Below are 15,478 nucleotides of genomic sequence, written 5' to 3'. Positions count from 1 at the left end.
ACTTTAAAAAACACATTAGCTAATTTAAAATCTCAATTGCATGGCAGCAGATAACTGACACATGTGCCTTTGCTAACAGCATATCATCATCACCTGTAGCACCTCTCCTGTGCTTGTGACCGTATCAGTTGGACAACTGGAAAACCATGTCCTGGTCAGATGAGTCCTGATTTCAGTTTGTAACACTTGATGGTAAGGTTTGAGGGCGGCGCAGACCACATGAAGCAGTGCACTCGGATTTCAACTAGGCACTATTGCCAGCTGGTGGTGGGTCCATAATGGTGTGATCTGAGTTTACATGAATGGATTAGTTCCTCTGTCCAAGTGAATTGGTCGTTGACTGAAGTAGACCATGGACTTCATGTTCCCAAACAATGATGGTTTTTTTATGGATGAGAATGTGCTATGTCACCAGACCACAAGAACATTCTGGACAATTCAGGCAAATGATTTAGCCATCCAAATTACTTGACACAAATCCCATCAAACATTTGTGTGATATAATCAAGAGGTCAGTTCATGGACAAAGTCCTACACAGGTGACACTACTGGAATTGTGGATGGCCACAGGGGCAGCATGGCTCAATATTTCTATTTCTGCAGGGGCTTCAAATGACTTCTTTGAGTCCATGCCAGTGAGTTGCTGTACTGTGCCAGGCTAAAGGCACTCTGACATGATATTTAGAAAGTTATCCCATGACTTTTGTAACCTCAATGCTTGTAATGTGTTTTCACCCGGAACCCTAAGCACTATGGCTGTTAGGGGTATGTTATTTCCACAATAAATTTTTCCAGATAGCAAATGCCAATTTTTGTAGAAATTCATCGAGTCATTACAGAAAGATGTGGATATGTCACTGTCTTTGCACCTCCCCTACCCCAACGGCTGGGGTGAAATGTCATTGTGACTGTCACCAATAAGTGTAATGACCCCGAAAACTATGGATTTGATATTAACATTGGTCGGCATTGAATATTTTTACTTGTCATTTCTTCTCATACCCACAACTACCCCTAGAAGTTGTTTGTGTACATTACGTCCACAATATTGCATGTATATATAAAACTTAATTGAAACTACTGCAGATATTCCTGAGTGAAGCTTCTGTGCCCTCCCCTCTTCTAATCCACACCTGTAGGTAGTGGTTCTTATCCCCACAGAAACCTCCGTGAGCATCAGAACAATTACTTACGAAAGTTTGATTCTAATTGGATGAATGGTATAGGAGTGTATAGAAGATGAACAAACAAATATCCATTTTTGTACATCACATTGAACCATCAGTTTCAAAAAGGAAACCTGAATAGACCATTTCAAATCCAGCAACTTAATTCATCTTTAGAGATGTCAGGGCCAAGTTACATTCATGTATATGAAAATCACAAACACTCTGAGAGTGACATTCCGAAGAAGGTCTGTTTGAGTATAGCTTTTTCTTCGCAGTTTTTTTTATGTGTGTTGTACAGTTTAGCAGGAGGTCAGGCATGTTTGCTCGACCTCGTTCCAGTGATGACAGGTGCTGTGCCCAACAACTTACTGTGCATTTGTGCACTGTAGGGTCTCCATAGGCATTCTGCAAGTGCCTACGAATATCTGCAATGCTCTGGTTTTCCACTAAAAGAAACTTCAATGACAGCTCTGTGCTTGGAACACACCTCAATTACAGACACTATTTTCAAGACTATGGATAGCGCCTTTATCTATTGGTACTTAATAAAACTATAAGGGCTAAAGTGGGAATATTCAGTGATGTCCCACAACAAATTATGCATGTTTTCAACCAAAGTTGGCTGAGAAAAAAAAAATGTTGCATTACTTACTGAACCCGACTCATACGATATTGTGTGATGTCTAGACTCTGTTGGCTGAATGGAAATGACTTGACAACTATAATTTGTCAGTCTTTCATTGCTGGAGGTTTGTAAGAACACTATACAGAGATAAGGAGAAAAACCTTTTGGTGTCTCTCAGATCTAAATATACCTGAATGTTCAGCATACAAGATGAGGTGGGGATTGTTCACTTACATGCAGTCCCCGAGAGTGGTTCCATTTCCGTCTTCTTCCACGTGAGCCCACTCATGGCTGTGGCTGTTAAATGAGTGTAATCATATTATGTGATTGTGTCTAAAATAAAATGAAAGGTATAAGAAATGAAGCTGTGCCCGAAAGCTCTATGCAAGTGTCTTTTACCTGCGGCTGTGTGCAACTTGATGTGTCTTCTTTATGATAAGTAGCAATCTGTCTTTTTCCTACGTTGTGTATAATAATAAAATTATGATGCCAAAACTTGAGCAGTATTGTATTCATTGCCTGTTCAACAGCTGTGTAAGTTCCTTTGCTCAGTAATAATGAACAAGCATGAAGCACACCAGTTGAAACCTTAAAAGTAATACAGAATATTTATAAGGGTGCATCATGATCACTTGAGTTTTCTCAATGTGGTTGGTTAATAATATGCTTCCGGATGTTCTAGTGAGTTGTTGTTCCCATTTTGTGCACAATATTTCGGTGACTGATCCAGCTGTCTTCTTCACATGCTGCGAGCTTTTTTGTTCTGTGTACTGCTGCCTGGGCTGATAGTATGAATGGAATTGAAACAACTAATACTTGGCAGGACACTCAGAAGCATGCCATTAGGGTACATAATATTTGCTCATGACTTCCCAGTTTTGCCAAAAGAAGAAAATGCAGCCATTTACCCTTCACAATGAATCATGCCGTAGTGAGAAAACAATAAAATGTACTTACCATGGTTACTTTATTTCCCATATTTTATGAAGTCATATTTTGGTGAAGCTCAAAGGCAGCAATGCAAAAAAAGGGAGGACATTACAGACATGAGTGGATGCAAATATAAACCAGTTTTTTAAAATCTCAGATATTCCTCATTTACTGTGTAACTACATTACTGAAACTCTTATGTTCTTTAAGGTAAATGTTACAGAAAAGGACACATGACTGAAAAAAGATTATATCCATTACCATCGTATCAGGCTTAACAAAAACTTGTGTTTGACATATATATATATATACACACTCCAGCATCAGAAAATTTCAAACTTTATCACAAACCTGCTGAACTTAAGAAAGCAGTTACTGAGGTAAAAACTTTTAGAAATTGTTTAGCATCATATTTAAAGTATAACGTTTTTGCCTTATTGATAAATATCTGAATGTATAAAATTATTATATGGTGACATGCATAAAAGTAAATGCTTTCGAATGTATTATGTGAAACTCTTAAAGCTTTTTAAGTAAAACAAACAGCTTTATTCTTCATGTCTTCACATTTGCAGCCCTCTGTCATTTGAGGGTTCCAAGTTGTATTGTGTAACATGGCAGTGTGTAAAGGAACTGTGTTAGTGGGTGAGTTACAGCGCTCTATAATCAAGTTTCGAATCCAAAGACTTTGTCTGCAAATGAAGCACCATCTTATTCAGCATGACAATGCCAGACCACACACGAGCTCTGTGACACCTGCAACAGTCTGACACCAGGGTTCACTGTCATTGATCATCCAGCATACCCCATCTGATTTTCAGTTGTTTTAAAAACTTAAAGAACAATTTTAATAGCAATGAAGCAGTGCAAGCAAAGGTGAGGCCTTTCCTGTCTCTTATGTAACTGAGAGACTCCTTAATTTTAGTATGTAATTTCTTAATTAGTAATTATTGAATAAACATTCATGCTTAGAAATGTAGTTGTATGTGTAATACATATTATCATCTCATCTTTGTCTTCATGAATGCACCTTTCACGTATATAAACAGAGTTGTCCATTACCTGACACACAAACTACTTATGAAGATAAACAGGACCAATAAAAATACAGTCTGTGAAAATCATAAGTCTCTCTCTCTCTCTTTATAAGGAAGAACTCATCATTCTTTTGGCATATTCTTCCATGGTCTATGACATCTATACAGGGTATATCTTTTAGGAGATGTTTGTATAGAGTAATTTGAATTAAACTTTTCACGTAACACGTATCCAGTTTTTTTATGCTTACAGAAAGAGATAGCTGCTCACAGATATATGTTATCATTTTGTATGTTGGTATTCCAATTTCTGGGTTTATTTACCAACTGACATTTTTGTTTTGAAGTTCTAAGTTGTGAAGCTGTGATGAAGTATACATAATTGAATCTACTGTACTGTACTTTTACAAATGCTGAAAAGATCACTGTATTGTAAATAGGACAAGATGAAATTCTTAACTTTGAAACAATTTATTGCCACAGGAATGTCATATATTTTTGTTACTGTCAATGAACACTAACATACCACTGGGCACAGTACAAAGTAATAGTCTCTTCTCTTAGAGTACAGTTGACTTGAACTTTACTATGTGATTCTGTTTAAGACTACTTTTGCACTGCTGGCTGTAGTCTTTCACACTGCTGGCTGTAGTGAGATGATGCTGTCATCTTCAGCAGTGATGGCAGACAGGAGCTGACTGGCACTCCGCTTTGGTATAAGTATGCATGCTGCAGCAGTGGCCTGCATAACTCTTGAGGGTGTATCCATACCGACTTTGCTCATTTGTTCCTGCATAAGGCAGCGAATATGCTTACTTGTGGTTCCATCGCAAGTTTACAACTTTGTCTTGGGACCTCATTCCTCAGACAACAGCACAGTTTCCTGACCTCGGAGGATGAGCTTCGAGAGTGTTTAATTGTGTTTCCATTAAACTGGGGGGGATGGTGACATGTCCAGCAGTCACACCTCATCTGTGTGGGGAAATTAACAGAGTGTGGCTGAAGTAGATGACATTATTCTGTAGGCAAAACAGAGCCCTTCAACAAGCACACACAGAATTTCTAATGTATTCGTGTTTCACGTTCAAGAGTACAGTGGTCATTACATAGGCATGGTGTGACCCTTCACAATTAATAGCAAATTCAACATCTTTGAAAATGAGATGACTGTAGACAATTTGAATTTTGTTTCTGGTTAATTTCAAACTGCTGTGTAATCCCATTAATACCATTTACTAATGAAGCCACTTTCATCTATGATAATACTCCCTCACATCAGTGGTCTGACAGAAACCTGCACTCCTTTGTGGAGGTGCATTTTGAAGAACGCATCTCTGTAAATGTATGGTGTGGGATGGCAGACAGTCAGCTGACAGGGTTCTTGTGGTGTAACCATTCAGGCCAAAGAAAGATGTTCATGCAAACCATGAACATTGTTTAATGTACTTGATAAGTGTGGAACTTCCCACTGTATGTGATCTGCTTTATTAAATGAGTAGACGGGATGTGAAAACATCAACAAAGTGCAAAGGGGAATAAACATCTGCATCTGCTTGGTGGAGCACTTGTTCCTTGGGTGTCACAGTTTGGTGGTGCCTTACAGGTCATGGGGCAAAGGGTGGAGTCGACAACATAAACACCCGAACAGTTGAAGATGTAGAAATCTCTCTCGCACTTTGAAATGTCATGTTGATACATGTACATGACCTATTGATAGCTACACATTAAGAAATATCTTCACTACAAATTGTAATCAAGGTTGTAAAGAATTAAGATTCTGTTATACATAAAGAAGAGTTCATGCAGATGTGAGTTTGTCATTTGGTAGCTTGAATAGATCGGGGCTCTCTTTTAGCAGTTGCACATCAGAACAAGCTTAAGAACCCAATATCACAGTTCAGTGGCACTGCATAACATGTCCACTACTTCGAATAATTTCAAGATCGGTGATCAAAGATATGTTATAAGGTAAAAGTTGACACAGACGTCCAAAAGGTGACAGATCATACAGTACCTGCTGTTAACAACAGTAATTCCCTCCTTACCTTGTTGCTCACAAGTTTGCATTCAAGAATCAAGAAATTTTATTCACTATTGATCATTTTACAATGAAATAGTCTTTGTCATTGTTGTAAAATACAGGAAGTAGAAATAGATATGGCTATATAGTAATAAAATAAACTAATGTCAGTTAATTGAAGTATACATGAAACTTTCTGGCAGATTAAAACTTTGTGACCGACCAGACTCGAACTCGGGACCTTTGCCTTTCGCGGGCAAGTGCTCTACCAACTGAGCTACCGAAGCACAACTCACATCCGGTACTCACAGCTTTACTTCTGCCAGTATTCGTTTCCTACCTTCCAAACTTTACAGAAGTTCTTCTGCGAACCTTGCAGAACTAGCACTCCTGAAAGAAAGGATACTGCGCAGACATGGCTTAGCCACAGTCTGGGGGATGTTTCCAGAATGAGCTTCTGTAAAGTTTGGAAGGTAGGAGATGGATACTGGCAGAAGTAAAGCTGTGAGTACCAGACGTGAGTCGTGCTTCGGTAGCTCAGTTGGTAGAGCACTTGCCCGCGAAAGACAAAGGTCCCGAGTTCGAGTCTCGGTCGGGCACACAGTTTTAATCTGCCAGGAAGTTTCATATCAGTGCGCACTCCGCTTCAGAGTGAAAATCTCATTCTGAAGTATACATATTAACCATCACAATAATAATATATGCTGCAGGAAGATTGCTAAGAGCTAATATTCATAAGTTATACTATTATGTAATGTGGTTCAAACACTGTGCAGTAATAACTTGGTAGATTATACAGGACATAATTATACAAAACATAGAAGCATAATTATCCAAAGTATAAACTTACCACATAATGATCCAGTAGACTATCGGAAAATTTTTTACGTGCTAATATCTCAAAGAATTCTTTAAATGGTAAAATGGGCGATGTGATAGCCAGCTGTACCATTTAATTAAAAAAATTTAGATCCATAGACCAAACATAGATTTGTAATTTGTTGAAAAGTTTGAGTGGTTCAGTTTGTGAGAATTTCCAGTTCTTGTTAACCTGTGCCTTGGTATATCTAAATTAGCCTTAGCTCTGGTGTTGTGTTGAGTTTCTCCCCTAGCATCAAATTCTGAAACGTTATTCTTAACATAGAGCACAGACACATATAAGTATAAATTTATAATTGTGAGTATTCTGAGCCGGGAAAAATGAGGTTGACACTGCTCCAAGTACTGCTTGGTTCTGTCTAGGGTTGAATGAATCATAATTACATTATTACTTTGCAATGAGCTACTGTGGACTGTGGGTCCCCTGAACCAAGGTATCCCTGAACAGCCTCTGAAAGTTTGTTGGTGGAATTCTTGTTTACCCTGTAGATGTCAGGTGACATATTACATAAAAATGACGTTCCCCCACAGAAATGGCTATGATTCCTGGTCGCCAAGATCCCCTGACCTAACCACCTTTAGATTTTTGCCTGTGGAGGTGGTTGAAAAGTGAAGTCTACAAAGAAAAAGTAAACGCAAGAGAATAATTGATTGTTAGGATTAGTAGTTGTACATTACTATGGAATGCCTGACTTATTACATATCAGACCTGACAGTGCAGTGAGGTAAGAAGGGAGTGAAATAAAAAACGAAAAATTAGAGCCTTGATTTGAATTCACAGTATTTTGATTTCGGAGGCTTACTGATAACATTTCTGTTGACCAATTTGGGGTGAGAGTGAAGGTGGAGGTTATCATTGTGCATTGTGTGGAACAATACCAGTCAAACTTCGTTAAATACATTATTTTATATTCAGCTCATTATGTTCTGTAAAAGTGGATTTGATAATGTAGTGGCATTATCGTGTGGCAACTTAATTTCACCTATGCAAAGTTGTAGGACCACCCTAAATACCGGATTACTGCATTTAATAAGTTGAGCCGTGTGCTGTTGGCCTTAATCAATAATGTGAGGTGCGTAACCTGCATTGGCACGTTGCCCATGTGAGTGATTCGTATTATGATGGGTTACAGGTAAAGGTAATGTAGCTAGGCACTGAATTGACAAGTTCTCTCGAGAAAATAATCTTCTGTACGCCACTATAGAAGATAAACGTTGTTGTTATAGACTAAAAGCTATATTGGGGAATTTCGTAAGGAAAAATGTAGTAATTGAGCTAAGAAATAACACTCCAAACGATATATTTCAAACGTCATTTGAATATGAAATCTGTTTCAAGAATAAGTTTAATGCTTTCCTTGTGGTGTAAAACGGAAAATGAAAGTACATTAACGCAGCAAAGTCGATCATTTTTAATTAAATTGATATTTTCTCGTCGTTCTGCTACTGGACAAAAAAAAAAAAAAAAGTAATGAAAGTTGACTGTGCTATAAAGTTAGATATCTATGGCTGTGTATAATATCCTTGACGCACGAGGTTTGTTTGTTAGTTTCAGAAACGTCAAGAGAGGGAAGAGTTATGTGTTTACATATCTGAGTAACACACTGATGTTTAGGTTGAATAATGGAGTGTGGCGCTTTCTCAAAATAAGTACAGGAATTGTATCTCATTCTGGTGCAAGGAGATCAATCAATGCCTCATACTGCAGCAAAGATTTGTACATACCGAACGCCGATGTAGGTTGATGTAGGCTTCTCGGTTTCATAAAGGCCGAGAGAGGATGGAACCAGATCCATTAAGTGTCATTCTTGTGAAGAGCGATAGTAAAGGTGACCGTTTATTATTTCGGTATCCTTATGCAAATGACTTGCGCACCGAGTCTGGACACCAGAAACGCCGAAAAAATCCCTATGCACTCGTTGTGACTGAAGATTTGCTCCAGAGTCCACCTCCTCAGACTTCCAACATTTCCAAAGGACGGCTGACAGGTTTTTCAGATGAAGTACTATCAACGCTGTTCGCTGTAAAACCTGAGTTATGTGAGAGAAAATTTGAACTCAAAGTGAACGATGTGCGTTTTGTCGGACATCCTACTTTGATGCCGTCAGTACACGGTAGAAAAAGAGATAATTCTTCGGTTATATTGATAAATATTGTTTTTGCACTGCGAGCAACTGCTAGCCACTCAATTGTGAAGTGTTATTACGACCTCAGCAAAAGGTTAGGCGTGGCGTTAAGACATGAAGAAAAGCGTTGTGGATATGTTAGCCAGGAAAATAGAATAATGGTCACAGCTCATGATGAAGTAGCCTCCAGGTATGTGTTGTCAGCCATAAAATAATAATAATAATAATAATAATAATAATAATTTGTATGTTTAGCGAAGAAACACTGTGAAGCTGTATCAGGTCAGGCACTGCAATTATAGAACTGTCTCTTGCTTTGATTCTCTTATTTTGCAACTACCATGAAACACAGTTGTTTTTTACTTCAGTGGATTTGTAATGGTCATTCTCATTACATTTTAAGAGCACTCATTATAGTCTTAACGTAAATTGCAGTTCTCGTTTCTTGGATAGTGGTGTTGCGTAGCAATTGATTCATCGAGAGATACTTTTACAATGGTATAAGGTTTGTAAACTTCCTACAGATAAAAGGAGAACTCATAAATACAGGCACATAAACGTATATAGATGTGTTTAACTAATATTAGATAGGTGTTCAGCAGTACCCTGTTTGAAGAAACCTTAATCCTCCTGAATCTCTGATTGGTGTCTTTAACTACCACATTAATTTTACACCCATTGTACATTGCTCTTATTGTTTATTGTAGGGATTGCATACCTGTCATTACTAAATGGGCAGAAGTTACATATTAGACTCCCTCTGAAACCTTGGTTGTAGTGGCAGACTAATACATAGCACAGCTTGATGTCTAGATTAGGTTGGTGGGTGACAATTTGGTTAGAGTTGGTAAAGGCAGTGAATGTGAAATCAGAATATATGGTTGTGGTAACAAACTGACCTGTAGCAAAGCCTAATGTTTACATCTGTACCATATTGAAAAATGCAAGGGGAGCCCAAAACATAACATTTACTGATGTCTGGTAATTTTTATAGTGGTCATTCTTTCAGAAGGATATATCGCAAAAAAAAAAAAAAAAAAAAAAAAAACTCTGTATACATTTATAAATGCAAACAATAGTATAGAAATAGATGCTGAATAAGGGGCTGAAAAGGACAATAGTTTTACTGTGGGATGCATAAAGTGTTCTTTCCTTGCAGTATATATTTAAAACAGAGGAAAACTGAAGTTTTAATTAACATCATTTGAACAGTTAAGCTTTTATTTGTTGTAAATGGTAGACAGATACTTAACATTAGCGTTTCCTCACTAGTAATGTTTTCTGTAACTCATTCCCATGTTTCTGAAACATTTTCTTCATGCCAGGATTCACAGTTTACAAGGAACAAACACACAAGTGAGGATGTTTATTATATGTCACAGTAGAAAACGTGATGTTCAGAACAAAAATTCAGGACTGCAACTTGTATGTTCAGTTTGTGAATTTTTTGTAGGCCTACCGATGTTGCCAAGTGTTCATGCAGAGTGACTAGATCGTGTAGCTTAACCAGATAGTGTTGAGAAATTATGAGTAATGAAGTTTTCCAATGTTTTGATGATGTACAGTATTTATATTATATTGTGTGCTAGTAGTTGATTACCTGGTGTTGCCCAGGTATTTATTTTATCCAATCTTCTATTAGTCCATTTCCTCCTTCACATCTTCTAGCTCCCCCCCCCCCCCCCCCCTCCTCCCAGCTCTCTTCCCATCTTCTCTTCCCTCCTCTCTCTGTTTGCTCCTCCCCCCTCTGTATCTATCTCCTCCTCCTCCATCCTTCTGTGCATCTTCTCCTCCCCTTCTTCTTGTTCATCGCCTCCCCTGTCCTTAATGTGTCCTTATCCTTTCTCTGTCCATCCCCTCCTCCTCCTCTATCTGTTCATCTCCTCCTCCTCTCCCCATCTCTGTCCACCTTCTCCTCTTCCCCCTCTCTGTACATTTCCCCCTCCCCTACCTCTGTCCATCATCTCCTCATCCCACCTGTGCCTGTCTCCTCCTCCCCCCCTTCCCCCCCCCCCCTCACTGTGTGTCTGTTTTCTCATCCTCCCTTCTTTTTCCACGTTACCACATTTACTCCAGTAGGAGGATGGTGGTTCTTACACCTACAGTATTACTTTCCTGATTGTAACTAATATGTGTACTAAATGTAATTTAAATCATTCTAGGTGTTTAGGGCGAGCTGTTTACCCATGGCCTTGCCCACCTATACACATCAAATATATAACATATTTCACGCATATTTGTATGTATATTTGATCTGTATGTCTACCGAATTTCACCCTACAGTTTCATTTTTATGCAGCTTATTGTTTTTGATGATGTGTCTTGTGAACAGTGTACTGTACAATGATATAATTTTGCTGGTACATCCACTATTATATGAGGCTACTGTCTGTGAAATGTGTTGTCAATAGAATTAGTAGTAAAGAAGTGATAAATTAGATGTAATTTTTCTGGTGCGTTCAGTGATATATCTGAATATTGTACTCAAAATGTGTCATGAATCTAGTCAGTAATACAGATGCAATAAATTAAAACTGCATGCATTGTGTGGCAGTTTTGCAGCCTAAAGTAGTGAAAGGTAACCTTTTTCTCCTTTCTTCATTTTGTGGCAGTCATCAGCGAGAAAATGTTTCATAAAAGTTTGAAATTATGTGTAAAGTTTGTTCCATGAGACTAATCGCTTTCATTCTCAGATGAAAGTCTAATGTTGCAAGATCCGGATTGCAAGGTGAATCCTGGAGCATCTCCCACCCAGATTTCATGATTTTCGCATGAACAAAAACAGCAGCTTCGGAGGAGAGTTTTGTGATGAAGACTTTTGACACTGTTAGCATTAAAGTTGTGGTGTTTGTCACGGAGGGCACATCTCAATTTAACCAAAGTTTTAATTTAGGCTGTAGCATTCACACTGCTTGTATGTTCAGCCAAGTTCATCAATAACACACCATGCATATATCAGAACACTGTCACAAGAACTTTCTTGGCTGTTTGAGTCACTTTGAATTTTTTCATACTGGGGAACCATCATGTTTCCACTCCAGTGAGACCTGCTTGGTTTTGGGAATGTAGTGGTATGCCGATGACTCGTCTCCTTTCAGAAAGCCATGCTCTTCTGTAGTGTAATGTTTTAAACGATCCAAGCCTGTCATCGTTCGCTGGCCCTTGTGGTTGTCTGTCAGGTTCTTAGACACTTATGAGCACTAACTTCACGAAATTTTCACGTGTCGTGAACAATATCATGCGCCACACCATAGAGAACAATGAACTGCTGCGGTAAGATTCACAGTTCAAAATTTCTGCCTTAGTAGCTCCAAGATTCTGCAGGACTGCAGCTTTTCCCGGCTGCCAGGAGTGTGGTGAATCCCTAAGATTCACACAGCGCTCAAGAATGAACAGAGCCTGGAGACATTGCTACAGTCTATACAGTCATCCCCATATAGGCCACACATGTCCCTGTGAATTTCATTCGGTTTATGCCCTTTGATCCACAAATATCGAACTACTCTTTGCTGTTCTTCGCGCCATGTTTGTTTAGTAGTTCAGGCTTCTCTCACTGATCATGAAAACAAAATTCCCCCTGTAGTGCAAACTTTAAACTATATCATCATCAAATTTCAACATTCCAGCTGCAATACTGGGGGGGGGGGGGGAGTTATTGTGCATTGCTTTCTGATCCTCCCTCATAACTGGATATAGTATTATATTGTAAGATTTATGTTAATAGTCCAATAAGGAGTGGAGAATGTTTAATAGGTGGTAATAAATGGTAGTAATATTATCTAGAAAGAAACATCTCCACAAATACTTTGCAAGAGTAAAAAATATACCGGTATATGAAATTGTTTCTTTTAGTTAAATGTTTTTGGTGATGAGTTGTCATGAAGTAGATGATTTTTCTTCTTATGTCTAGTCCTCCCTCTGTTTTGAGCAACAAGTTCTGGTGTCAATATTGACTTCTGCCAACAGCTTTTAATTTTAATAACCAGTAGTGTAACCACAGAACCTATCGACACTATGCTTTGGTTTTAACACACAAGGCAGAATTTCTGACCAGTACCAACCTTCAGGATGCTAAATGTGTAGAATACTGATGCACACATATAAAAGTGACACACTATCTATCATTTGCAAGTACTAATTTCTTCCTTGGGGAAGGTTGAAAGGAAGGGCAAGTCACTTAGCTCTAGCGTGAGAGATACCCGCCTATGGGGGTCACTCCATAAGGCTACATCTATTTGCCTATTCTGCAAATTACACTGAAGTGCCTGGCAGAGGGTTCATCGAACAGCCTTCACACTAATCTATAAATCCACTCTCGAACAGCACACGAAAATAAAACATACATCTATATCTCTCCATGTGAGCTCTGATTTCCCTTATTTTATTATAATGCACACTTCCCCCATGTAGGTCATTATCAACAAAATATTTTCGCATTCGGAGGAGAAAGTTGGTGATATAAATTTTGTGAGAAGATCCTGCCATGAGAAATGCCTTTGTTTTAATGATATTCATCCCAATTTCTGTATCATATCTGTGACACTCCTCCCCTGTTTCTCAATAATATAAAAAACATGCTACCCTTCTTTGAATTTTCTTGATGTACTCTGTTAATCCTCTCTGGTAAGGATCCCTCACCATCCAGCAGTACTCTAAAAGAGGATGGACAAGCATAGTGTAGGCAGTCTCTTTAGTAGATCTGTTTCATCTCCTTCTGCCAGTGAAGTGAAGTCTTTGGTGTACCTTCCCCACAACAGATTAGATTAGATTAATACTTGTTCCATAGATCATGAATATGACACTTCGTAATGATGTGGAACGTGTCAGGTTAATGAAAGATGTCTGTACAAGATATTACATTACACAAAATATTGCATGTCACTAATGCTTAAGTTAGTTTTTTTCCCCTCCCTTAATTTATATGTAAAAATTCAGCCAATGTTCTTTCCAATTTAAGTTGTTCGTAATTGTAATTCCTAGTTGAAATTATGGTCTTTGGATTTGATTTATATTTCTCGTAAATGAAGTTTAGTGGATCCCTTTTAGCACTCTTGTGGTTGACCTCACACTTTTCGTTATTTAGAGTCAATTGCCAGTTTTCACACCATACAGATATCTGAATTGTTTTGCAATTATTTTTCTGATGACTTTACTAGGCGTTAAGTGGCAGCAACATCTGCAAACAGCTTAAGATTGTCTTCTAAATCGATTATATAGATAAAGAACAATAGAGGGCCTATAACAAAAACCTTGTGGACTGCCAGAAATCACTTAAGTTTTGTTCGATGACTTTCTGCGAGTTACTACGAACTGTGATATATGCCTGACAGGAAATCACGAATCCAGTCGCATAACTGAGACAATATTTCATAAGCAGACAATATGATTGCAAACCACTTGTGAGAGACCGTGTCAAAAGCCTTGTGGAAATCTAGAAATATGGAATTGGCTTAAGTCCCTTGTCAGTAACACTCATCACTTTGTGCGAGTAAAGAGCTAGTTGTGTTTCACAAGAACAGTGTTTTCTAAATCCATGTTGACTTAGTGTCAAAAGACTCGTGTCTCTTTGAGGTAATTTGTAATGTTCGAACACAGTATACACTATTTGATCAAAAGTATCCGGACACCTGGCTGAAAATGACTTAAAAGTTCTTGACACCCTCCATCGATAATGCTGGAATTCAGTATGTTGTTCAACCACCATTAGCCTTGATGACAATTTCCGCTCTCGCAGGCAATCAGGTGCTGTAAGCTTTCTTGGGGACTGCAGCCCATTCTTCATGGAGTGGTGCACCGAAGAGAGGTATCGATGTCGGATGTTGAGGCCTTGAACAAAGTCGGCATTCCAAAATATCCTAAAGGTGTTCTATAGGATTCAGGTCAGGACTCTGTGCTGACCAGTCCATTACAGGGATGTTATTGTCGTGTAACCACTCCGCCACAGGCCGTGCATTGTGAACAGGTGCTTGATTATGTTAAAAGATGCAATCACCGTCCTCAAATTGCTCTTCAATAGTAGGAAGCAAGAAGGTGCTTAAAACATCAATGTAGGCCTGTGCTGTGATAGTGCCACGCAAAACAAGGGGTGTAAGCTCCCTCCGTGAAAAACACGACCACACCACACCACCACCACATCCTCCTCCTCCTCCTCCGAATTTTACTGTTGGCACTACACACGCTGGCAGATGACATTCACTGAGCTTTCGCCATTCCCACACCCTGCCCTCGGATCGCCACTTTGTGTACCATGTTTCATCACTCCACACAATGTTTTTCCACTGTTCAATCATCCAATATGCTCCTTACACCAAGTGAGACGTTCAAATGCTTCAAATGGCTCTGAGCACTATAGGACTCAAATTCTGAGGTCATCAGTCCCCTAGACTTAGACCTACTGAAACCTAACTAACCTAAGGGTATCACACACATCCATGCCCGAGCCTGGATTCGGACCTGCGACCGTAGCGGTCGCACGGTTCCGGACTGTAGCACCTAAAACCGCTCGGCCTCCCCGGCCGGCAGCGAGGCGCCGTTTGGCATTTACCAGCATGATGTATGGCTTATGAGCAGCCGCTCGACCATGAAATCCAAGTTTTGTCACCTCCCTCATAACCATCATAGTACTTGCAGTGGATTCTGATGCAGTTTGGAATACCTATGTGGTGGTCTGCCTATTACACATTATGACCCTC

At 39.0% G+C, this 15,478-nt stretch overlaps 1 protein-coding gene across 2 annotated transcripts in view; it reads left to right on the top strand.

Moving 5' to 3' along the window:
- Window positions 1-7,746: 7,746 nt before the first annotated feature.
- Window positions 7,747-15,478, top strand: part of LOC126291746 (GATOR complex protein NPRL3) — an 84,524-nt gene continuing 76,792 nt past the window's right edge. The window contains exon 1 of one of the 2 annotated variants that reach the window (XM_049985423.1): window positions 7,747-8,976. In XM_049985423.1, coding sequence (XP_049841380.1) covers window positions 8,441-8,976 — 536 coding nt within the window. In that variant the 5' untranslated portion in view covers window positions 7,747-8,440. The remainder of the gene's footprint in view (window positions 8,977-15,478) is intronic. The other variant, XM_049985424.1, reaches the window with a different exon arrangement.

This window comes from Schistocerca gregaria, chromosome 9, assembly GCF_023897955.1.
Source record: "Schistocerca gregaria isolate iqSchGreg1 chromosome 9, iqSchGreg1.2, whole genome shotgun sequence".
Classification (NCBI taxonomy): domain Eukaryota; kingdom Metazoa; phylum Arthropoda; class Insecta; order Orthoptera; family Acrididae; genus Schistocerca; species Schistocerca gregaria.
Note: the sequence above shows the minus strand (reverse complement) of the source record. Positions and strands in the feature narration are given on the sequence as shown.